The 24,482-nt window shown below is 38.6% G+C and overlaps 1 protein-coding gene across 3 annotated transcripts in view; it reads right to left on the minus strand.

The window, feature by feature from the left end:
* Positions 1 to 4,736: 4,736 nt before the first annotated feature.
* The window catches only part of INO80D (INO80 complex subunit D), a 41,924-nt gene continuing 22,178 nt past the window's right edge, over positions 4,737 to 24,482 (minus strand). For all 3 annotated transcript variants that reach the window (XM_060782860.2, XM_060782849.2, XM_060782853.2), the window contains 5 exons: positions 23,990 to 24,093; positions 22,366 to 22,499; positions 20,177 to 20,394; positions 19,557 to 19,714; positions 4,737 to 17,036 (listed from right to left, as the gene is read on the minus strand). In XM_060782860.2, the coding sequence (XP_060638843.2) occupies positions 15,868 to 17,036; positions 19,557 to 19,714; positions 20,177 to 20,394; positions 22,366 to 22,499; positions 23,990 to 24,093 (1,783 nt within the window). In that variant the 3' untranslated portion in view covers positions 4,737 to 15,867. The remainder of the gene's footprint in view (positions 17,037 to 19,556; positions 19,715 to 20,176; positions 20,395 to 22,365; positions 22,500 to 23,989; positions 24,094 to 24,482) is intronic.

Raw genomic sequence — 24,482 nt, forward strand, 5'->3', positions numbered from 1 at the left:
GATCAAGCTGCTGAAATGCTGATGTGAAGACCATTTCTCAAAGAGCAGAGCAGCACAGTGTAGTTAAACCATAGGAGACTTTCCAGGCCATTGCATGCAGAAGAAAAATGTGCTTTAGTATCAGACTCACTTTAACTTCCACAATCAAGAACTCTCTGAACTGTGAGCAAGGGTTTGTTTTATTTTGAACACAACTTGCTACACTTCATTTGCCAAATCCTATGAGAATGGCAGTGTCAAGGAAGACTTCATTGGACTCTATCACACAGCCAGTCTTTGTTAGGATAAACTCCCCTCCAGGCAATTTCAGTGGGTTGTTGTATGCAGCCATTGCACAACTTTATCAATCCCACCTTGGTCAAGCAGCGTAAGAAATTAAAATTATTCTCAAACCTAATTAAAGATATACCAGACTTAAGATGGCAGATATGGGTGTGTGCATCCAAGTCATCTGTTGACATATGGTAATCCCATAGGTTTTTGTTAAGCAAGGAATACTCAGATGTGGTTTTGTCAGTTACTTCCTCTGAAATACTATCTATAGCACTTGGTTTTCATTAGTGGTCTTCTGTACAGGTCTTAACCAGGCCCAATCCTACTTAGCTTCCAGGATTAGACAGGATCACAGGATCTAGTGTTCTTAAGATATTCAGGCCCTGAGAAGATGGCAGATACAAAGCCATAAAAACAGAAAGATGAGTTTTCTTATGACAAGGACAGTGAGTTGTTCCTACTACATTCATCTCAGCAAAAGAGAAATAATAAATAACTCCAGCTGAATATGTAGTCTATAAAAGATAAAAGATGAAATTAATAAATGCAATGTTTATGCTTTCATCTTAGTCAGAAAAATAATACAAGTTAGGTATCTCTTATCTGGAATGCCCAGGAAATTCATGTGTTTTGGATTTATTTTTCAGATTTTGGAATACATTTATTTATTTATTATTTACTATATTTATATACCGCCCCTCTTAGCCCAGATGTATATGCATATGTAATACATGTATATATTATGAGATGGAGCCCCCGGTGGCGCAGTGGGTTAAAGCGTTAAAGTGCTGAGCTTGTTGACCGAAAGGTCGCAGGTTCGAATCCGGGGAGCGACGTGAGCTTCTGCTGTCAGCCCCAGCTTCTGCCAACCTAGCAGTGTGAATAGATCAATAGGTACTGCTCTGGCAAGAAGATAATGGAGCTCCATGCAGTCATGTCAGCCACATGACCTTGGAAGTGTCTACGGACAACGCCAGCTCTTTGGCTTAGAAATGTAGAGAAGTACCACACCCCAGAGTCAGACACTACTGGACTTAATGTCAGGAGAAAGCCTTTACTTATATAATGAGATACCCAAGTCTAAACACAACATCCATTTATGTTTCATGTATATAGTCTGGAGGTTTTGTTTTTTTTATTGACTTGATGCATGAAGCAAAGTTTGCATACCATGAACCATCAGAAAGAAAAAGGTGCCACGGTCTCAGCTACACATATAGTGCTAGAGTTTGGACTATTTCAGATTTGTGAATTCCAGATAAGGGATGCTCAACTTGTACAACAAAGATTTTAAAAAATGGTCAGTATACTGCAATATGTTCGTTCCTGATGGGGAACAAAATAATAATCAGCTCAGCAGGAAAAAAAACCACCACCCTACATACTATGCGAAAACATGTTGAATGCCCCACTGGTGGCTGGGGATCAGAGATTGGGGGCCCTTTCACGTAGGTCTTTTATCTCAGGATCTGGTACCAGGTTTTCTGCTTTAACCTGAATCATATGAGTCCCACTGCCAGAAAATGTGGAATAAACAGAAAACTTAGGATCCGATCCTGGGATATAGGGCCTGTCTGGAAGGACTCTAAGATTCAGTAGTGACAGTGGTACTATTAAACAGGCATGCTGCAGCTAATACCAGCTTGGGACTTACAAACGCCTTGCAGAATCCTGTATCACTGCTAGGCTTACTAGGGGTTAAAAGAAAACTAGATGAAGTAGATCTGCTCTATAAGCACAGCATTCTATAAACATAGCACACCATTCCATCTTTAAGGATCTTGGCAAAACTTCAGATGAATATAAAACTCATTAGAAAGCAGATGGAATTCCATATGCCATTATTACACCTAAGTATGTGCTTTTGTCACTGTTGGGCACGCTGAAATAAGACATGATCCGAATGGAAGAAAGGGGTGTGATCACAGGCAAATTTCAAATACAGTTCCTCATATATCCCTTTTCAAGAAAGAGTAAATATTCTGCACACCTGGGTGATGACAGATGTTTGGAAAAAACAAAGGTCTGCTTCATCCTATAGTGTACCAGAGTGGGAGCTTGCTGCAAAATACAGAGGGGTTTTGTATCTTCTGGCACATTTATGATGACATTTCATGGCATACTAAGAACCCATGGTCCTTCTCTGAAGCTGAATGGTGGGACAGTCAAGGAAGATAAAAGTACGTCACAGACAACAGTTAAATGTGAAAGTCATTGCTACCAGATGAAATAAACAATTAGATACATATATAGAGAGACATCAATGGCTACTATTGAGAATATCACATTTTGTACCAGAGGCAGTATGCATCTTTATACTTTGCTTGAGGTGGACATGGTGTTTTAATACACTTTAATATTTCGGATTTCATCACACTCAATAAAGTCAGTGTTTCTACACATTTAAGAATGTGTATGGAGCCCATCACATGACACAAGGCCATACAGTGGGTGTCAGCTCACAGCGGCTGCTCCCAATGAAAACACAGGACCACGCTCTGGTATCAAGGAGAAACTTTACTGCTGGAAACATAGACATGCAAAAAGCCAAGACTGCCTGGTGCCAGCGGGTAGCTCCTTATATACCCTCCCCCTTATTCAAAAATGTTTCCCCCCAAGCACAAAACCCCACGTAATTCACCCGCCAAACCGCTGGCAGTTTTCTTTCAGGGTCAGCAGCTGCAGGTGACTTATCAGTGTCCTACGTCAGAACCCTGGTTCCTTGCGCCAAAACCAAGGCCCTGGAAACTGCGTCCTGACAGTGGGTTCCAGGTATTTTGCTGTTTCTAAAGTGTGCGTCGTGGACCTTTTTAGATCTTTGAAAGACAAGCTACGTGGTTTCAGATTCAATGGCTTGAATAATGTTAAAACAGTTTTAAAATCATGGGTCATGAAGCAAACCCCTGAATTTTTCCAAAATGGTTTTGATGCCTGGGTTAAGCAATGGCACAATTATGTACAAATTAATGGTGACTATGTTGAATTGTAGTTTTGCATAGCGGATAATTTAGGCTATGATTTGTAGCAACTTCTGCTGTAATATGTTGATTCATAACCTTTTTGATGCAGGAGACAAAACTTTTTGACCCACCCACATATCTATTGTTAGCCACCTAGAATCCCTGTACCAGAAGAAAGCTGAAGACATAAATATGTAATGAGTATCCATGCCCTATTGGCTACTGTGTGATCAGAATGGTCAAGACTGGCCTTTAGCCTGATCCAGTACAATACATGTTATCGTATATCTTCAATGACCTTGATGGTTCATTGCATACTCTCCAATACTTCACGAATGAAAACAAGGACACATGAGATCAAGCAAAATCAATGAGGTCAAGATGGCAGACAAACACACATGCTAGAAGATGCAGTAGTTAGCTTTTGCCTGAACCTATTGGGAAGGATGAGGTGCCGCCCCTTATCTTTTGAAATATTTCCACATTGAACTAATTTAGCAGCAAACAAATGCATCTGAAAAGTGAAAGGGGGAGAGGAATTAGGGATCCTGATTCAGAGACCACATAGGCATATTATTATTATTATTATTATTATTATTATTATTATTACTATTATTTAAAAAAACAGGCATTTTAAAAGCATCTGCAGAGGTTGGAGAATTCTAGGGACTAACTGGAATTCTCCAAAATTCTGACAGTTGGAAGGTATGTCACTGTTTTTGTTGAGAGACTAGAAGATTCCCAATATTCCAGTGATGCCTTCCTGAGCCTTCATGGAAGGGTGCTTCTTATGCTGCAGCTCATGATTCCAATTTAAATGGACTTGTTAACTTCCAGAGTCTGGATGAATATTTGGGAGTAGCAGCTCCTTTTCCAAAGCAATGTTGTCACTAGGAAAGGTCAGAAACTTTTTTGATTGTTCTGACAAAGTTCATCTTGTGTCTTGATATGTTTTGATGAATCCTAACATTTGTGGTGGAAAAGGGCTACTGAAACCACACAAGATCTTAGAAATGGAAGTAAGTCCCAAAATGCTAAAATTGAGTTGTCTTTTTGCTAATCAAGACATATTTTTGGCAAAGGTGCTCCCTCAAGTTGTGAAAGACATGTTTTCCATTGCGTAGAATTGTCCTCAACTGCTTATCTTCAGTTGAGTGTGTTTGTGATTGGGAATGAGCAGGTTAAATGTGGGTATAGATTGATGCATAAGGAAATCATGTTTTGGAATCAAAGAGAGTACACATTCCCCTCAATGTGTGACTTCACCTGAATCTGTCCTCCTCATTTACAATGCCAAGAGCATGACAAAATACCAGATCTGAATCATCTTCAATTTAAAATTTGTACAAGATCCTAATTCAGAGACCACATAGGCATAATTTGTGTGAAACTTGCTACTTTCCGATGTGCACACCTGCGACACAAAGCAACCCAACTGGCCCTCGACATTGCAGCAAATAAGACCGTCAGATAAAAATGTCACTTTAATAAATTAAAACGAGATTACTTCACAGCAAGATTTATTAATACATCCAAAAGAAAGGAAAAAAATCATTTTCTCACACTATATACAGATAATACATACAGTGTTTTTATACACATATTACATCCGCTTTTTTACACAAGAATATACATAAAAATGTAAACTTCTGTATACAAAAAACCCTTAAATCAATTAAACAAAGACCAGATAACCAAAGAAGACCAAGTTTATAGTTTCATTTGTTTTTAAAATGGTAGTACAGTACATTCATTGAGAAGTATGAGGAACCTGTGAGTCTTCCAATTCAAAGAGAGAGTACAAACGCCAGCCCCGCGACTTACACTCTGGAATGCCGCTTTGAAACTTCCCAGCAGGAAATGTGTTGAAATATGGATTTTATTCATGCTAGCATTCTCAGGGATAGTTGCTCTTGATTGTCCCTATCCACGCTAGTCTTGAGATAAGAATTACTTTTGCTCTTAGATATTGATGCATGCTAGCATTGTTTGCATATTCCCTTTAGGCTTTTACTTATGCTGAAAACTGTTACCATTTTCTTAGCTTTTAATTCAACGTATGCAAAGAACACAACAAACAGAGACACCAGTGTGCTCGAATAGGAACAACACATAAATGCAGATTGATAATCCTTACTAGCGTGCTGTTACCTTAAAGGACATGTGTTGCTAACATTAGCAAGCTGTACTTCCCACAATGCACTTCTGCCTCACCATGGTTTTCCCACTGGATGTTCTCCTGATTGCAAAAAACAGTGGCCATGAATCTATGTTACATAAAATTGTAATGAAGCTAGTTTTAAAATGACACAAAGACCAACTTTTTTCTCTTGGATAGCCCTGAGAAAGATTGCAAGAGAGAGGGAGAGAGAGAAGGAGAGGGAGAGAGAAGGAGGAAAGACAGAGAATGTCGTTTTCTATACTTTTCTGGCCAACGTTTAACCATTTGCAGATTTCCTCCTTTCTAGTTTTATTTGAATGAAAACTATTTCTTTAAGAAAAACCTGCTCAAACTACCAATGCTTTAAACATGTTCTTAAATAAGCCCCTCCACTTTTTGTTTAGACCTAGAAAAAAGATTTACAGGTCTACAGGATAATGCGATGTAGAAAACAGACCAACAAATTCTTTCGAATACAGTAGTTCCCAGTGAAGAACTTCCTGAGTAAATACTCATCTCCAGGCATTTTTTTGGAAAAACACCCTAAAACACCTTGAACCCTTGTTAATTGCGGCAGGACAACGAGGAAACGTTTCCCCCACAGAAATATATTGTTAAGCTCCCCAATGCTCTTGAAAGCGTGAAGTAAACAGTGATGGAAGCATGCTGATTGTAGAGAAACTTGGAGGAAAACTGATTTTTCTTTACAGCAGAATGCAAATAGTTACTATTTTTAAAAAACTGGATTAAAAAGAAAAGGCAGTCATTACAATCAACAAGATCCACACTTAAGAAACAGGCACCTTCCCTATTGACACAGGGTAGAATATAATAAACTAACCTCCTATCTTGTTAAAAGACTATTTCAAATGGCTTTTGAGAATTATAAATATTTTTTTCTTTCTTTCATTTATGACACAGAACTGCAAAACGCAGCTTAAGTACTCCAGAAGGGACAGCGTTTCGCTAAAATGTCAAAAGTCAACCAAAATTTACATAAAGGATATATTCTCTCTCATATATTTAGGAATGCAGAGTGGGATGGGGGGGGGGGGAATATATTGCATACACGTATAAATATATATTTATGCCCTGAAATAGTGTGTCATGTATATACACATACATATACAGAAACATTTCGTCCTACAATATCACCTCTTGGGTTGTGCATGGACACTAAGAGTATTATAATTCCTGTTGCGGGCTAAACTAATCTCAGGTTTTTTTTAAAGAGGGCTCATATTATTAACAGATGGGACAAAGACTAAATAAAATGATGTGAAGTGGTTGCAAATTTTGGTGGGATGTGTATATTAAGTGGACAGATGAGATCTTTTATTAGAAGTTCTATAAATCCAATGTTAGGGTGACTCAAATGACCAAAGAAAAAAGAAAAAGACTGAAAACTCAATGCTGAATAACAAATATCTGAACAGCAAAGCACTGCACATTGAAGACAACTGAAAAGAGATCAATATGTTTTCTTTCCTCACACATCCCTTGCCGTACATATCAAAAGAAGAGAGCCAAGCAGCAGGACAACAGTGATGACTTTGTTTTGTGGTCAACCATTCCATACATTGAAATCAATTATGTGTCATGGAAAGGGGCGTTCAACTGAAGCAGAATATAAATACTATTTTAAGTGACCAGATTACTTTAAAAAAAGACATGGGCACAGTTATTTAATAATATTAATTAAGCCATATTAAATATCAGCTGTAAGATTTCATCACACCTCTATACAAGGAGGTCTTTCCGCAATGTCTAACCCCAAACAATATTTTTAGCAAAGAATTGGGAATGTAGGAGTATCCAAAAAGGCTCCACACATATTCTGAGGAAACCAAGGAGATTCTCAACATGTTTGCATCATCATATGGGAAGCAAAGAGACAAGCATTATTTCAGATTATGCTTTGGCATACGATTGCTTGGTGGAATCTAAATAAGCAGCACATGAGCAGCAAATCTTAGCTCAATTCTGACTGTACTGAATGAGAACTCCTCTCTTGCTAAGGACTAGGAGAGATGCAGGTAGAAGATGAAGCGCTGAGAGGGATGCATTCTGCTAGACAAACAGAGGGACTGAAATTATGTAAGGGGGGCTTAACTGGAGAGATGTTGAAGAGATCTCATAGGGCTTTTACATTAGCAACAAAGCAAACACATTAAAAGAATTCCATGCTAACAAAAGTAGTGGCAATCAAAACATTTTAAGTTACCCAAGACTCTCAAATGGAACTACAGTTTCAGCTTCTTATACATAGATCTTGATCCAACACACACACGCCCATCGCAATGTATATTTTGTCTGTGTGTGCCACATGTATACGTAACATATGGGCACAAATATGCACACATCTACAGAATTAGAAGTCGTACGTTCATATTCTTTTGTACATGGGAAGGGCAATTCCACATTCAGCGAAGTGCTGCCACACCTGATATACAACTCTCTGTACAAGTATACACAAAAGGAATCTACTCTTTCCCATAAATAAATTTGCTCTGGTACTTCCCCTGTTTGTCAACTAATAGGAAGCAAAGACCATAAGCAACCCACAACCCCCCTTCTCGCTACATGCATATGTACAAGGAGTATGATTTTCATAAAATAACTGAAATAAAAACAGGAATTAGGGAAAATCAGCTCTAAGAAAAAAAAATGATGTCTGGTTTGCAATGAAAGCTGTCATAAAAAGCCCTATGATGTAAATGTGTGCAACAATAATTAATTTGGATGAATGGAGATGTTTTAATTTAAATGAATGATTTCCATAGCAGAAGCAGATGCTTAATTCAAGGCATAGATGTTTCCAGTTTGGATACTGCAGTCTTCTTTATCCAGTTGGGAAAAGAAACAAGTAAGGATGTTCAGGGCCTTCTCATACATTTATTTTCCAGTACATACATAGTATTATCTTTCTGCCAACTGAAATTAGCAAAACTGGGAGCAAGCCAAGATTCCTTCCCTGCAACCTGATTACTGCTTGTAGCAAAATTCTCCTTTTCTCCTTTTTACTGCAGTGAAGCAATTTGTCACATAGGGCAGCAGCAGTCCTCATATACATACTGCCAACCATCATTTACTGTTTCATGCCCAAGCTTGAGGCACCACCACAATTTTTAGTCATTTTTTTAACTAACTGCAGTTTGTCATTATGTCCAATGCCAGCCAAATGGTAGTTAGTGTTCATGATCCTAGCTTACTCCAATCAATCATATCTTGGCTTCAAACCCGATCAGTGACATGTTCAGTGAATTCAGCCTGGAAAGGTGTGCATACAGGAGGGAAGTTGGCTTGCCCACACAATGCTAAATAATGATTTTACATGATGTGCTAACCTGGCCATTAACTATGGTGAACTGTCAAGAATATCCTTTAAATCATGATATGAAAGTTAGGTTTTAGAAGGTTATCAGCTTTTCATGGAGAAGAGAAACCTGAACAAGCCTTTACTGTCAAAATATGTTTTCCCTATCACTGGTTATGGCTGCCAGACGTGCAGTCTAATGTTTTCTGGATGGCCAAACAATTCCTGGTGTAAAGCTTTGAAATGAAACATCAACTGCATGGACAGAAAGCCACTTAGCACAAAGTTTCATAGCCTGGCAGCAAGATTTCAAAACTGGAAGCAGAAAACTCTAGTACCCTAAAGTTGTATAGCGGAGTTGCATGGCTGCAACTCTCATCAAATGCAAGTATCCCACTTTAAATCCTCTTTAGGTAAGACCCCATTTATCTATTTATTTTTTAATGTTGTCTTAAATACATGGAATTTTCTGTGATTTAAAAGGGCTCAGTGCAATCAAGAAATTAAAAAAAAACAATCAAGCAAACATAGTATCAGAGTGTTAGCTTCGTAGTAGAAAACTATATGTAGTTTGATTATTTATACAACAGTGAGCACAAAATGAGTCCCAACTAAGTGACCACATTTTCCACAATACATCCTATCACCCCTCGGCTACTTTTCTCTTTACAACCCCCCAATAACCTACATACAATATACACATTCATATATCACACATACAGATTTCGCCCAATGCATATTTTTGTGAGTGTGTTTGTTTGTGTGTATATATCTTATATATACATGCACACAAGATTCCTAAGTTCTATTCTTAAGTCACAGTGGGAAAGTTCCTTTGTGAGGACAGGAGGGGAGAAAATTCCCAATTAAGACACTGTGGATCCCTAGATTCAACATTTTGTCATATGAACATCCAACCTGTATAGCAAACTGGAAACGTACATATTTGTGGTGGGGAGAAGTCTTATGACCTTGGTTACCCATTTCCAGCCGTTGCATTTGGACTTCAAATATGATCTATTTACCCTGTAACTAAAAACATCTAACCATCGTAACTACAAAGCACAGATTAAATTATTGCAGAAAAACAACAGTCCTCGGAGGAGGAACACATGGGTCAAACGACGTTATGTTTTGTCAGTACAAGATACCATTTTCATCTTATCTGTTTTATACTTTTTTATTTATATATTTATATCTGCAAGGTAGCAAAGCATTAACTGTACCCCTTGACACGGCAAAGATCCAGTGTAAAAAGGTGCTACATAGGGTGGGGAGATGACTTCTTAAAAATGTGTATAATTTCATAACTGTTAAAACACATATGCAACATAATTCATTACACTCAATAGGTTTTTTTTAGTATAAAACATAATTTATGAGGTGAAGTTAATAGCATAAATTAATATACATTTTCTCTTAAAAATCTACAATAAGTCTTCCAAACCCGAGGGTTGTAGGCAGGGCAGAAACGGGAAAGGCGTTGTTAAATAAAAGCTTAAAGCTAAACATGATGGGAGGAAAAAGACTCTATATGTTGCGCTTGAGCGGTTTCCGAAAGAGAAATACACATGTACGGAGGCTGACACGTTCGCTCCTTTAGAGGAGGCAAAAACCAAGCAAAGCATTCTCTTTCCAGCGCTCACATTTTGTAAATGACGTCTTTAAAACTACTTTTAACGGCTCTTATTTCAACAAGGAATCCCTGAGATGTGCCCCAAATTGGACAGTGATTACTATCACCATTTGGAGAAAAAACGGTAGAATCAGCCCCATTTCCTCAACGGAAATAATCACTCCACATACAGTGTAAGCCAACTGCACTTCTCTATAGACTGGATCCACTTAATCAGAAGGCTATTTCAGTAATCTCAGGCTCAGCCAGACCATCTTCAGTCAAAGTGATCACTACATTTCTGACAACACAGATCTGGGTGCTTTATGACTTGGGGTGTGAGAGAGGGAGGAACAGTCAACCAATTCAATGTACTCAACTCAGCTCATGTATTATTGTGTGGTTATATGTCTACAATGGAATTGTGTTGTTAGGATTTGAAGATGAGTTACACTGAATTATTTTCTCATATCTTTTTCCTTCGGTCTTGGGGCCCTTACACACAACCCTATATCCCTGAATATCAAGGCAAAAAATCCCACATTATCTGAGTGTGGACTCAGATAACCCAGTTCAAAGCAGATACTGTAAGATTTTCTGCCTTGATATTCTGGGATATAGGGCTGTGTGGAAGGGCCCTTAGCTTTCCTAGCATTCTCAAATTCCAGAAAAAACCAAAATGCATTTTTATTCATCCTCTGACTCTTCAATGAGAAAAGATGGGGAAAACTTTTCAAATGCTGCCCTCCAGTGGCAATGAAAAGGAGTCCTGGTCCTGTATCCTTTCTACTGTGTGTATGTGCATACCCACATCTTCTACACACCATTAATTTGGAATCGAACAAAAAGCTAAGATGTTGACAACCAAAACAACAACAGTGACAACAATGACAGTCAGGATTCATAGAGGAATGCATTTACAAGGAGAATAAGTCACAACAACCAGATATTCATTTTTCACTCCTAAAGTTGGACATAAGTGGGAAGAACCACTGTTTCTACTATATTTTAATATTTTCAAATCCAGAAAACATATTAAGGAGAAGCCATGTTGGCCAAATACAACAAAATCCAAGAGTAATACTTTTATTAACCAACCAAACTGCATAAAATGCATCATGTAAGCTTTCAATGCTTCACTGGCTTCTCAAACAGGCAAAAATACTAATATATATATATAGGAGGAAAAAGGTGAAGATATTTGAAGAACAGGCCTACCTTCTCAGGTGTTACTCTGTGGTCGATTAAGATGGTACTGAATGGAAATACTGAATATTTCAATGCAGACAGGGGCCAGTCCTAGAGCAGTTAACTTTGCATAGGACAGGGGCAGCTGAATCTTTTCTGCTGCTAATTGAGCTCAAATTTTATCACCTGTCTCTTACTGGTCTTCAAGATCAAGAAGGGAAATAGTTTGGGCCTGCAATGATATCCTTCAAAACATCTTAATTGAAAACAGAGAAACACCTGATAGAAGGTAGGCCTGTAACTCAAAACACACTTGTAGTTTTTCTCCTGAATAATTTTAACATCTTCACCTGATGAAGAACAATGTGAAGCTTGCATGATGTGCTTTCTGCATTTTGGCTAGCCAATAAAGATGTCACTCTTTTGTGGATATCATATTTTAGGGGCTATTTAAACATAAAGTTCTACACAACCAGTTATGCATCTTTAAACTATGCCGTTTGCATTTGCTTCTGAGACAGAATATTTATTGTGAATCGAGAGTTTAAAATCCTGGAATAAAATATTGGCGACCTCAAATGAGCATCATACTTTAAAGAAGGTGTTATTTTCAGGCTCTTTTATTAAGCATATTGAAATAATATAATGCTTGCCCTCACTGGCTCAGGGAAATGTCTTTTGGGGGAGATTACCCTCTCACACATAACCTTAACCACATAGGGGAAAACATGAGATTCTGCATTACTGTAACTTACTTCTGTACAGTTAGATGTTACCACCAATTCCACAATAGAAGCAATAACTCACAAGAACAAGAAATGAAAACAAATTAAAACTGTGATTCAAAATTTCCAGGGTGCCTTGAAAACCACAGACTATATTGTGATGTTGAGGACCTAAATACTGATTAATGTAAATTTGTAGCCTTAGGACTCCCGGGTTTTTTTGGGCTATATGACCATGTTCTAGAAGCATTCTCTCCTGATGTTTCGCCTGCATCTATGGCAAGCATCCTCAGAGGTAGTGAGATCCTCTGAGGATGCTTGCCATAGATGCAGGTGAAACGTCAGGAGATAATTCCTCTAGAACATGGCCCAAAAAACCTATAACAACCCAGTGACTCTGGCCATGAAAGCCTTCGACAATACTAGGACTCCTGTTTACCTGTGAATATTTTGAAAAAGGAGAAGCATCTACAGGAGCAGCCAAAGTAAGCTGAATGCAACAGAGAAAGGGGGTCTGCTGCATGTCAGATTTTAATAAAATACTGACATTTCTATAGAAAAACTGAGATTAAAATGGATTTTATTTCTTCTCTTCAAACTAGCTCGCGTGCAGTCTAAAATATAGTTTTTCTCCTGCCTGAACATATAAAGAATATGCATACTTTCCCACTGCTGAAACCACGTGTTATTGCCACATGTCTTTGTACTTCCACTCATCTCCAGCCTATTTTTGATTAACTACAACTTATAGGTCATCAAACCTTTGGTTAATCTATGCGCTGTTGAGACTTACTTGCTTCCTAAACCCAAAGTCAAGTTGTGTTCTAGAGTTAAGATTAACCGGTTTCCTTCAGTTTGAGTGACACAACAAACTGTGATTAGTCAAAAAAAAAACTTCTCCTTGCAGCTGTGATGTGAGCAGCAATATGACACATACTCCAGGCAAAGAGAAAAATAGAAAGGTCCACTCCTGTTGTAATAACTACTGCTTAGCATCACAATCAAATAGAACCAGTCGTGTTAGGTAGGCAAGGCTTCAAACTGAATGTCAAGAGGGCTATTCTTGTTTGGTGTTTAAAGCTAGGCTGGGAACAAAACTGAGAAACAGCAGAAGTGTTGTCAGTGGCAAAATTGCAACTGGCGAGTTTTCATTCTCTACCAACTTCCCTCTGGACGCACCAACCTGGAGGGTCCCATAGCTATTTGTGGAAGATTTCAATGTTTGGAGGAGGGTGCACAAAAGGAGACAACTGGGCATCCCTTTCATGTGCACAGGATACAGTAGTGTTTAAAAGGTCCCAGTCATTCTGTTGCATTTTTAGGTACCAGGATAAAGTCAGGGCAAACAACAATCACAATAAATGACCAAAACTGAGCTTGCAATTTGCTGAACCAATTCACTATCTTGTGAGAACCTTTCATTGTTATCCATTCAAATTTTACAGACCAAAGAGACAGACAGGACCAGAGCAAAACCAAAATGATCCGCACAAATACAAATTTGATCATGTGGGTTCAGCAGGGAGAGATTGCGCCCTGCTGAATGGAGCCCAAACACTGTGCACTTAAACAGATAAGGAAGATGTAAGGAGCTTTATCTCGTTTTTTTCCTGTGGCTTAAAATATTCCAAATATGACTTTTCCCTGCACTTAAGATGTTTGTTATACAGTTGGGTTTCAGCTGGGGTAAGAAGTCACAAAGTGCAAAGCAGAGAATGTTTCCAGCTACATACGTTTTGCAAGAGCTAGCTCTCAGTCCCTGATCCTTTCAAGAAGAAGCAGCAGCAGCACAGCTTTCTTAAAGAAAGCAATAGCTCTAATCAGTGGGATATCAATGGGCACTACCTGGAATCTCTGCTCTCCAAAAAAGTTTTAAAATCAGAGGGATCTCTGTTACATTTTTTCATATAAGCACCATTGTAAATGGAATACAAAAGCTACAGTAGAAAATAACAGCTTCAGTCACAACGAAAAATCTGAGCTTTCTCTTGTTCCCAATCTCAAACTACTTTAAATTGTTTACCAGAGTGTGTCTTCTCTTCATATCTTTTTAACATATTGGAAATTTATAGGAAGTTATGTACAGTTTGAGCCTGTTGCCATGAAACATAATGACACCTCCTCTTGTGAGTAGATGACAATTCTTTCCTTGCCCATGAGAGGGAAAACAAGTGAAATAAAATCCAAATAGCAAAGATTAGTTCCACCATGTTGAACTTGATTCCAGGAGAAAACAAATTTCATAAGCTACAAAATATTTTTGGGAGAATTAAAGTCACCACAAGCACAAGGCCACTTTCAGAGACAGAGGGAAGGAGGAGAAAACTGAAGATTGTTTAAGAATATGTCTCAAAGGTATTAGCCTTCGTAATACCCATCCTTAAAATTTGATTGTTGCAGCTTTTCATAATGTGACAAAAACAAAAACGGAGGTTTTTTTTAAAAAAAATCTTGAACAATAAGACATAGAAGAATAAAAACCTTTCAGCAGCTTATGTGGTTTTTAAAAATATTTAATATTTTAAAAATATTATGGAACACCACAAAGTTTCTCCCTGCTTTAGGGATCTTCAGAAGCATAAAGCAACAACTTGATAAAAACACTCAGAAATTCTTATCTAAACTGATTTGGATCGAAAAGGGAGTTCATAATATTTCTGCCAGTTTCATTCAAGAATTTATTCCCATGGGAGAAATTCACGCAGTACTTTATTGGCAAAAGCCAGCTTACTAACAATTGATCAGCTGCAGTGAATATTTAGACTTCATCTGAACAACTATATCATTATAGTTTATTCCGGTACATAAAAGCTTTCCAGTGGCCACCTGGGTTACTCTGGACCAACAAACACAATCTGGCATGTTATGTTGATTTTAAGCTTCCTTTTATTTAATAAACCCAATTTCAGAAAACAAATTAGCTTTCAGGAGAAAGAATCACTAGTTTTGAGAAGGAACTTCTTCTATTCAGGAAAGAAAAGAACTGTCATTTACCCATCAAATACACACACACACACAGAATCACACACACCCCTACACTTAAAGAGAAGGTCAAGAGTTAACAAGCGAACCATAGCCTTGGCTTAATTCTATGTTGCCCAATTACCAAATTACCAATTACCATACAAAAAAGAGTTGATTTACCTCTCACCCCATTTGCACCTCTAAAAATATAACGGCTTTCCACTTCCTCCTCAGATACCAATGGGACTGAAAGCTTGATCATAACCTTAGGAACTTGCATTAGTTTTATTTGAGGTATCTTCTCATTCTGGTTCTAAGGTCAACTACATCCATCTTCTCATTTCTTGGCCTAAGATCAGTGACATCCTGTATCTGTGCTGTGTTTCCTAACTGGGGTATTAACTGGGAATATACAGCAAACCTGCCAGGAGTAAATGAGCACCATTACATAAACAGCACATAAGATCGTCAGAGCAGAGCTTAGCGACAAGAAAAGCCTGGTCTGTCCTAAATTGGGACATCTTGCTCACTCTTGTTGTTTGAAATAAAAAACCCAACTGTCTTTTAAAAAGGTGGTAACAAAAACCAGGAAGAGAAGAAGATGGATAGGGTGAGATGGGATAGAAGGGAACACAACTGTCTGAAATTCAGAGCAACAGACAAGCTCAACTGGAGGTGGTGAAGGGAGTAGATGCATTATTGGTACTGGTAGCTGTGGCACCGGTTACTGTGAAGCCCGTTGGAGGAGCTATGGAACTGTGGCTGGGCTGCAAGTCCTTGGGAATGCCACTGTGGGAGCTTAACTGATGGCCAAAGGCGGCACTGAACTGTGGGAGTTGTTGCTTGGGGGATGTGGAGGCCATGAGTTCAGACGATGCCGTACCCATGCCGCTGAAACTGGTCTGTGGCAACCCCGGAAGCACGCTGGAGCTGTTGGGGGTCACAGTGGCGAAGGCAGGCTGTGTGGTCTCTGAGTGCGACGTGGTAGGCGGCGTGGAGAGGGAAGTAGAGAGGAGGTGTCCATCTGCACCAAGCAGGTTGTTGAACGGAGAAGGGTCGCCGAGGCTGACCGGGAGGCTCCCCCAGTGAGTTCTGGGGTTTACCACTCCACCGAGCGGCACCTCCAGTTGCGATGGGAGCAAATGTTGTGCTATGATGGGCATCTCTGTGGAAAACGTAGCTGCCAGGTTATCACCAGAATAGGAGGCATGAGGGGACGTTATGTGGTCGCTGTAGGGTGATGGTACGTGTTCGCTGTCATAATGGCTTCCGTGGGGTGAGGAGTGTGAATGGTCACTGCTGTATTGCTGTTGTGAGGTGATTAGGTCATCTGCCTTGCTGAGCAGCTGGGCAGGGAGTGGCCTCTGAGAGGCATGGCTGCCATCGTGAAGTCCTGGGAATTGTCCTGGGAAGGCTCTCTCCCCGAGCCCACTCTGGCTTATCAGAGTGGCAGAAGTAAGGCCAACGTTGGCGGAGGCAGAGAACTGCCCCTGAATTTGCCCTGCCAGGGGCGTGGGGGGGTTGGATAAAGTAGCAGAACGAAGCAAGCTCTCATCCAGGTCCAGGCTGGAGAAATTGTCATCATGTACGATACGTCCGTTCAGCAACTCGCCTAGGTCTGCATTGACTTCCCGGCTCAAGGATGGAATTCCTGAAGTTTCAGCACCTGTGGAAAATACCCCTATCCCTCGCTCCGAGAGCTCCTGGACCGGCACACCATCCGTCTGCGTGAGCACCCCCATGGTACTCAGGCACTCGAGAGAAGTTACAGCCTGCAGGGCTCGCTCCAGCTCCTCTGCCTCTTCGGTAGTGGGGAGGAGATCTCCGTTTTTACCTGTATTGAATGTACATATGCATATGTATGAAAAGTCAATTGATTCGTATAGTTCAGATATACATTTAACACCAAGGACCTACATGCATTTAATAACACTATGTAACAAAATTTGGAAACAAAAATGTGTTCCTGGTTTGAAAGTATTATTTCTGTTTAATTGTGTAGTATATACTTTGAAAGTAGTTGTTATACTGCAGATATCTCGTTTTTGTGGCTGCCACAAACTATGTTGAATTGGTTGAGACTCTATGAGGTGTTCATTGAAAAGCTATAGCAAAATTTACTGCAGAATGTCCCACAAAAATAAAGCGTTTTTCACTTTAATAAACTTTTCCATGTTTTTATGATAGAACCAATTAGGATATTACATTTATACCCAGGAACAAAAATTGTGTTACATAATGTAATGGAGAAGATTTTCAAACAGACTTTAGCTCTAGCTGCTAAGTATGAATAGTTTTTGAAAACATAACATTGTTTTCTGCTCTGTCCAGCATCTTACATGACTTCTCTCACTGAATTTTAGATATTCATTTAATATGGCTCTGTCACATTCTTCAATAATGCTCCAAACATTATTTTAATAAAACACATCACAACAACTAGATAAAACACATGAAGAAGTGTTAAAGTTACATTGAATTAAGAGATCTACAAAAAATGGAAAAAAAGGCTTCACTTGGCACTAAACCAGCAAGACAGTGAAGAATAGGAAAGTCTCTCCAAGTAGAGAATTCCAAGGATGTTTCTTCCTTGGGGCCACAGTTGAAAAGACCCTGTCATTTTTTGCATTGCAAAAGCAGAGAATAACTGGGATGGAGATTACCAAAAGCTGTCCTTCAGATACCAAGATAATATCACAAGAAGTGATATTTTGAGGCCACAAAATAACTTCAACAAATATTTCTGAATCTTTTAGTCATACCACAGGAAGCACTGGGCTTGAATGTTACCAGTACGCTGTTGACACTCAGCTGGTGCTGAAGATGGAAGGCCGACCGGACTCTGTACCCGATTGTATCCATCAGTGCCTCGAGGCCGTTACTGGATGGTTGCGTGCCAGCAGGTTGAGGGTGAATCCAGCAAAGATGGAGATCCTATGGCTGGGTCAACCGGGCAGTGGGGATATCCAGCTGCCTACCCTGGATGGCGAGGCGCTATGCCCATCATCATTGGTAAAGAGTCTGGGAATCCTTTTGGACCCTCTGCTGACGATGGAGGCCCAGGTCACCGCCACTAGCAGAACCGCCTTTTTTCATCTGCAGCAGGCTAGACGGCTGGCCCCCTATCTGTCCAGGGACGACCTAGCTACGGTGATCCAGGCTACGGTCATCTCAAGACTGGACTACTGTAACACCCTCTACATTGGCCTTCCTCTGTCGGTGATCCGGAAGCTCAAGTTGGTGCAAAACGCAGCTGCTCGGCTTCTTGTGGGAACTCCGATGAGATGCCACATAACACCAATCTTACTGCAGCTGCATTGGTTACCAATTGAGCACCGGATCACTTTCAAAGTGATGGTACTCACCTTTAAGGCCTTGCATGGTCTGGGGCCGATGTACCTGAGGAACCACCTCACCCCCTACCAACCCCAGAGATCCCTCCGTTCTGTGGACCAAAATCTATTGGGAATTCCCAGTGTCAAGACCTTGTGTCTAACAGCAACCAGACACAGAGCCTTCACAGTAATGGCACCATCACTCTGGAATACTCTGCCACCTGAAGTCCGTGCCTTGCGGGATTTATCAGCTTTCCGCAGGGCATGGAAGACATATCTATTTCGACAGGCCTTTGATCTCTGATTGTTTTTAAATTGTTTTAAATTGTGTTTGATTTTAGCCTGTTCTTGTAAGCTGCTCCGAGCCCCAGAGGAGTGGCGGCATGTAAGTTCAAATAATAAATAAATAAATAAATAAAGCATGGCCTTGTCCTTCCTAATAATAATTTTCTAATGATTGTCAATGCACAATTAATTTTCATTACAAAGTCTTTTAACATCATTTTGCAAACCTTTTTGTATTCCCAACACTCAACTTTTTTATTATTATTAATGGGTTTTCATTATAGCATGGGAATTCATAGCATAAACCCACTTGTTTGGATGCAGTGCCAAGTGATATGCAGATAGAAATCACATTTATACAGCTGTGGGAGTAGGTAAGGATGTAACAGGAAGTAGAAAAAAATAGGATTTTGGATCCTACTACATACTATCCTACTCCCATTTTTTCCTTCTTTTCTTTCTTCTTTTTATATTGCAGGCGACTAACATAGCTACTTCTTTGAAAACAAATTAGCCCATCATTGCCTGATTACTAACTGTGACACTGGATTCCCAGCCACCATTTTTTCATCCTCACATTGATTATTTTTTTATAAATCATTTCAATTAAAATTTAAATAATATAAAGTTACATCTTCTCTGCTCACAATATTATCTTATGACTGATTTTGAACTGCTGTTCATCTTTTTGCTGTAAGCACTCCTTTTCATGTAAGAAAAGAAAGAAAAGGCACCTTCAAAGAAGTCAAAGTCTTGCAAGTCATCAGGCAGCCGCGGCAGGACATCCGAGAAATCCTCCTGATTCAGTTCGAGGTCATGTGGAATGTCTGTGATTTCATTGGCGATGTCATCGGGCAGTTCATCTGTACTCAGCTCCGGTGTGGAAGGGCTCCTAAGAACACAGGGAAGCCAGTCACCCCCTTCTCTTTGATATCATGCCTACTTACGCAGCACTGGTCTATTGTGAGATGGATACACGTGCACACCAATATGCACATGTGCTCGCTCTTTCAAGCTCTCTTATAACATGATTTAATTCTGCCATGCAATAATTACCAGTATGATGCTAAGATGGAGGGAAAATTCCTCTCTGCAAGAGGATGGGAAGACTGCCTACAACCATTCAGCTCTTTGTTTTGTTTTGTTTTGTTTTTTTTAGCTCATCATTGTGTGGAAGTTAAAAATTCAGCTTACTCCAGTCTTTGTTCAGAAGTAAATCCCATTGTGTTCAACAATACACACTATCAAGTAAGAACCTGCAAAATGCTGAAACTGTTTAACCACTTCTCATGCAGGTTGACAAAGAACAATGCTAGTTGGTCAAGACAAACATTAATTGCTGCTAAACACTCACCGTATATGGGATATCTCCATTGGCAGTGAGACGCTGGTGGGCATACTGAGGTTTCCTTGGGGCACAGCAGGAGGAATAGGCTTTTGGGGACGTCGTGGCCCTCGCCTTCTTTTCTTTTTGTGTTTTTTGGTAAGCGCAGGTGGCTTTGTTTTTTTCCTGGGTTTCCTCTGCTGCTGGTGCTGAACTTTACGGGAACTGTCTCCTCGCAAGAAGTTATCCTTTTTACAATGAGAATGGAAAAATACATGAAGAATAACACTATGCAACACTATTTTTGTTCCTAGGCTATACATGTCTTTTATTTCCTAATTGGTCTATCATTAAAAAATGAAAAAAAAAGTTGACTAAAATGCAAAAACTTTGTTTTTGTGAAACGTCCTGCAGCACATTTTGCTATAGTGTTCTTAACCCATTCAACATAGTTTATAGCAATCACAAAAACCAAGATTCTGGAGTACAACAACTACTTTCAAAGTACTATATATACTCGAGTATAAGCCTAGTTTTTCAGCCTCCTTTTTTGGCTGAAAAAGCTCCCCTCAGCTTATACTTGAGTCAAGGTTATTTATTCTTTTATTCTGTTATTAGTATTATTTTATTACATTTATTATTTTACTCTATTATTATTATTATATTTACATTATTTTGCTCTATTATTCTATTTATTATTTTTCTCTATTATTATTACATTTATTATTTTAATCTATTTATTATTATTATTATTATTATTATTATTATTACATTTACAGTATTTTACCCTATTATTACTACATTTATTATTTTACTCTATTATTACTGTTTTATTGCATTTTCATTATTTCACTCTATTATTTTTATTATATTTATTATTTTAATAATAAGTATATTTACATTGAAGTAGGTTAGCATAATGGTTTAATAAGAGTTGGACAGTCTTATCTTAAATTACAGTTTTATGTAAATATTCAAAAACATTTAACCTATTGATGCTTCAATTAATTTTAATTTTATTGGTATCTATTTTTATTTTGAAATTGACCCATAGTGGATGCATTTCCCTTGGCTTATACTCAAGACAATAGGTTTCCCCAGTTTTTTGTGATAAAATTAGGTGCCTCGGCTAATATTCAGGTCGGCTTATACTCAAGTATATACGGCAAGTACCGCACAATTAAACGGGAATAACATTTTCAAACCAGGAACAGAAAATGTTTTAAAATTTTGTTACGCAGTGTAGTAAGTCCTTGTCGTTTGTCATACCATTCCAAAATGTTACTGTGACATGAAAATTGGGCCCCTCCTGCACAGCTGTATAAAATCCACACAATCTGTTTTGGATTATATGGCAGTGTAGACTAAGATAATCCAAATAAGATAATGTGGATTTTCTGCTTCAATAACTTGGATTATCTGGCAATGTAGAAGGGGTCCTCAGAGAAGAATGTATGACCAGAATCTACTCTGAAACTTAATAAGTTGTGTTCTTTCTTGCAAAAATGTTAGGAAATAAGAGACTCAAAAGCACATTCAAGCCAAACTGTTCTAAATTCAGTTGCACTAGTGTAAGATGTCACTGAATCAGAAGTAATGATTTTCAACACTAAGGTTAGAAATGATCAAATTACATTTTTTCTGTTGTAAAGTCTATGCAGCACTTCCAATATCAGTTGAAAGTCAATGCTTTTCCAAAGGGAACTGCAAATGTCGGTGCAAAATAACAAAAGCACAGGGACCATTAAAAGGACTCTTCTTGAAGCTTGTTCAGAAGCAAAAAATTGAAATTCGAGCTATTAAGTAAGAAGCTGCTCAAAGGCAATACAAATATTGTTTCAGAATTAGACAAATCAAACCCTCGGTTTTTATTATGAGTACTGAGACACATGGCTCTTGTGCTTAGCAGAATGAAAGACGGGAAAAATGTTAGATGTGTTTCACTGGCCAACGCAAATGGCAAACACCTCTGGAAATGAGATATAAAACTGCACAATGAATTCTGAAGTTTTGAAAATCCTGTAAGTTTATAGTTCCATTTTTAAAAGCAAACTTTAATATATGACTCTATTATTATTGACAGATGCAACATAGAGGCACTCAAGCCCCAAATTAGAGTCCTCTGAAGGAAGATATGGTAACTCTAGTTACCATATTTTTTGCTGAAAATACTGTTGCTATTTTACACAATTTTCAAATATTCCAACACATAATCATACCATCTTTTTGGCGTGTTCTTCACATAGGGGTGTCTGATGTGTAATGTCAAAAACTGGCACAGAGCATTGCTGTCCATCGGCAAACTTGGCTGTGCAGCTTGAGAAAAGCTGCTGTGACCGGTTCAAGAGGATATCTATATATGTCAGTGTCAGGAAAAACATGACATTTTGGGAAGGAGAAAACAGTCTGCTCTATTTTTCAGAAAATAAAAGTATAATCCTTATTTCTATCTTTCCCCAATTCAGCTGTTTTCAACCAGTCAATCTACTGTAGCTTTCAATCATTTGCTTAAAGTATCATTTGCAGTTCAAGCTCGGGAAGATGCAAAGTCAACAGTTTAAGCAAAAAAACAAAATTTAAAAAATTACATGAACCAGAACTGCTAATGTTTTATAATTTATTGAGAAGGTTTATGGAAGAAGCTATTTTGCTAATGAGTTCATTAGCCTGTTTCCTGGAGATTCGTAATCAATAGTGTCATTTGGGCGGCAATGCAATCAATAGTTTGCTTTCTCAACTAATGATAATCCATACTAAAATATTAAAAAGAGGATTTCTGTCATCCACATATGGGAAGACATAAAAATTGCACTATTCTCCCTGACTTCCTGAAAGAAGATGCACAGGGGAGTCAATAAACTGAATTTTGAATGTGAAGTTCTTTGGCTTAGAAAAGATATATAAACTTGACGATCTTTAGTTTATCTCACATTATAACTCCTACCCTTCCTATGATGGGCTAGCAGCCATTCTGAACTAATCATCTCATCTGCAAAGTCCCCCTCTATACTTAGGCATCCTTGCCTCCATTGTTCCTTTCATAATTTTCATAACTCCTTCAATGCTTGAAGTATTTGTAAAATTGAGGCAACATTCATTATTAAGAAGTGGAAGAGGGGGAAAAAAACCTGAAAGAGACTTACGGTACTGTAAGTGAAATTATAAAGTGAAGGAATGCAAGAGAACCCATTAAAATTCCAAACTTGTTGAATTTTTGAATCTTTTCTTTTTTATCGACTTTGCTGTTACAATTCCATATACTAATGCTCAGACTCTTCATTTCTAAAGGTTTCTAATGTAAGGATTTTCATTCTTTCTCTTCTACTGATACTACAGGGTTGGACATCTTTCACTCGTTTTAAGTCACTTCGCCACCTCACATTCTTTGTGACTGCACAACCTATTGAAACCATGAAAGCAATTTAAATGATGAGATCATTCAGATTCTCTGCGGAAATCAAACCAGTCAACCTCGCCACAAGAAATGTTATCTGAATGCTTTGATATATAATCAATAACGGAATATGTATGACTAAGTTTGTTCTATTGCTTTGCAGTGGGTCTCTTAGACAGTTCATACTGTTGTAGTGTTTAATCACAGAATTCAGATTAGACCCTAAAAATGGAACTGTAAGTAGATTTAAATATCCAGTTCTAAATAGTTCCTGCACCGCACCTCCTAACATATTCTTACTACTAAACTCTGGTTTTTGCTGCACAATATGACAAAGGAATCGATAAACTAGATTTTGAGAAATCAGCAGGCATCCTGTGGCAATAATTTCAAATAAAATAAGGCAACTGTAACAGTTCTGATTATGAAGAGTGCAGTGAAAAGGATACGTTGGAAACAATGTTTTGTGAATGGAAGAGCCTTGTTGGTGCATGCTTCGCCCTTTGTGGTTCCACGACACACCGATGTATCCCTCTGCTTCACCTGGCTTGTGCTGAAAACAAAAAGGTATCGGGAAGATAAGTTTCAACTTGACATTTCAGGAGGTCAATAATTCTTGTCTAGCTGAATCTTCTGATGCAAATAATGTCATGGCATTGATATCAATATCCAGTCATTACCATTTAGCATATAGTACAAGCAAGTATAGCACAATGAACATGGAAACTGTACCTTTTCCACCCTAACCCTGTCCTCCATCAATTTATGTACTGTGGAATCAAACAATTAGCAAAAACGTTTGAAGGCCCGTACAGAACCAAGTGTATAAACAAAACTCCAGACCGTTGGTATCCATATTTTTAAGTTAATTACAGTATTTGTTTCTTACTACCTCTCTTTTTAGATTGAAACAGGAAACATCATCAATTCAAAACCCACAAT

This window comes from Anolis sagrei, chromosome 1 (assembly GCF_037176765.1).
Source record: "Anolis sagrei isolate rAnoSag1 chromosome 1, rAnoSag1.mat, whole genome shotgun sequence".
Taxonomy (NCBI): domain Eukaryota; kingdom Metazoa; phylum Chordata; class Lepidosauria; order Squamata; family Dactyloidae; genus Anolis; species Anolis sagrei.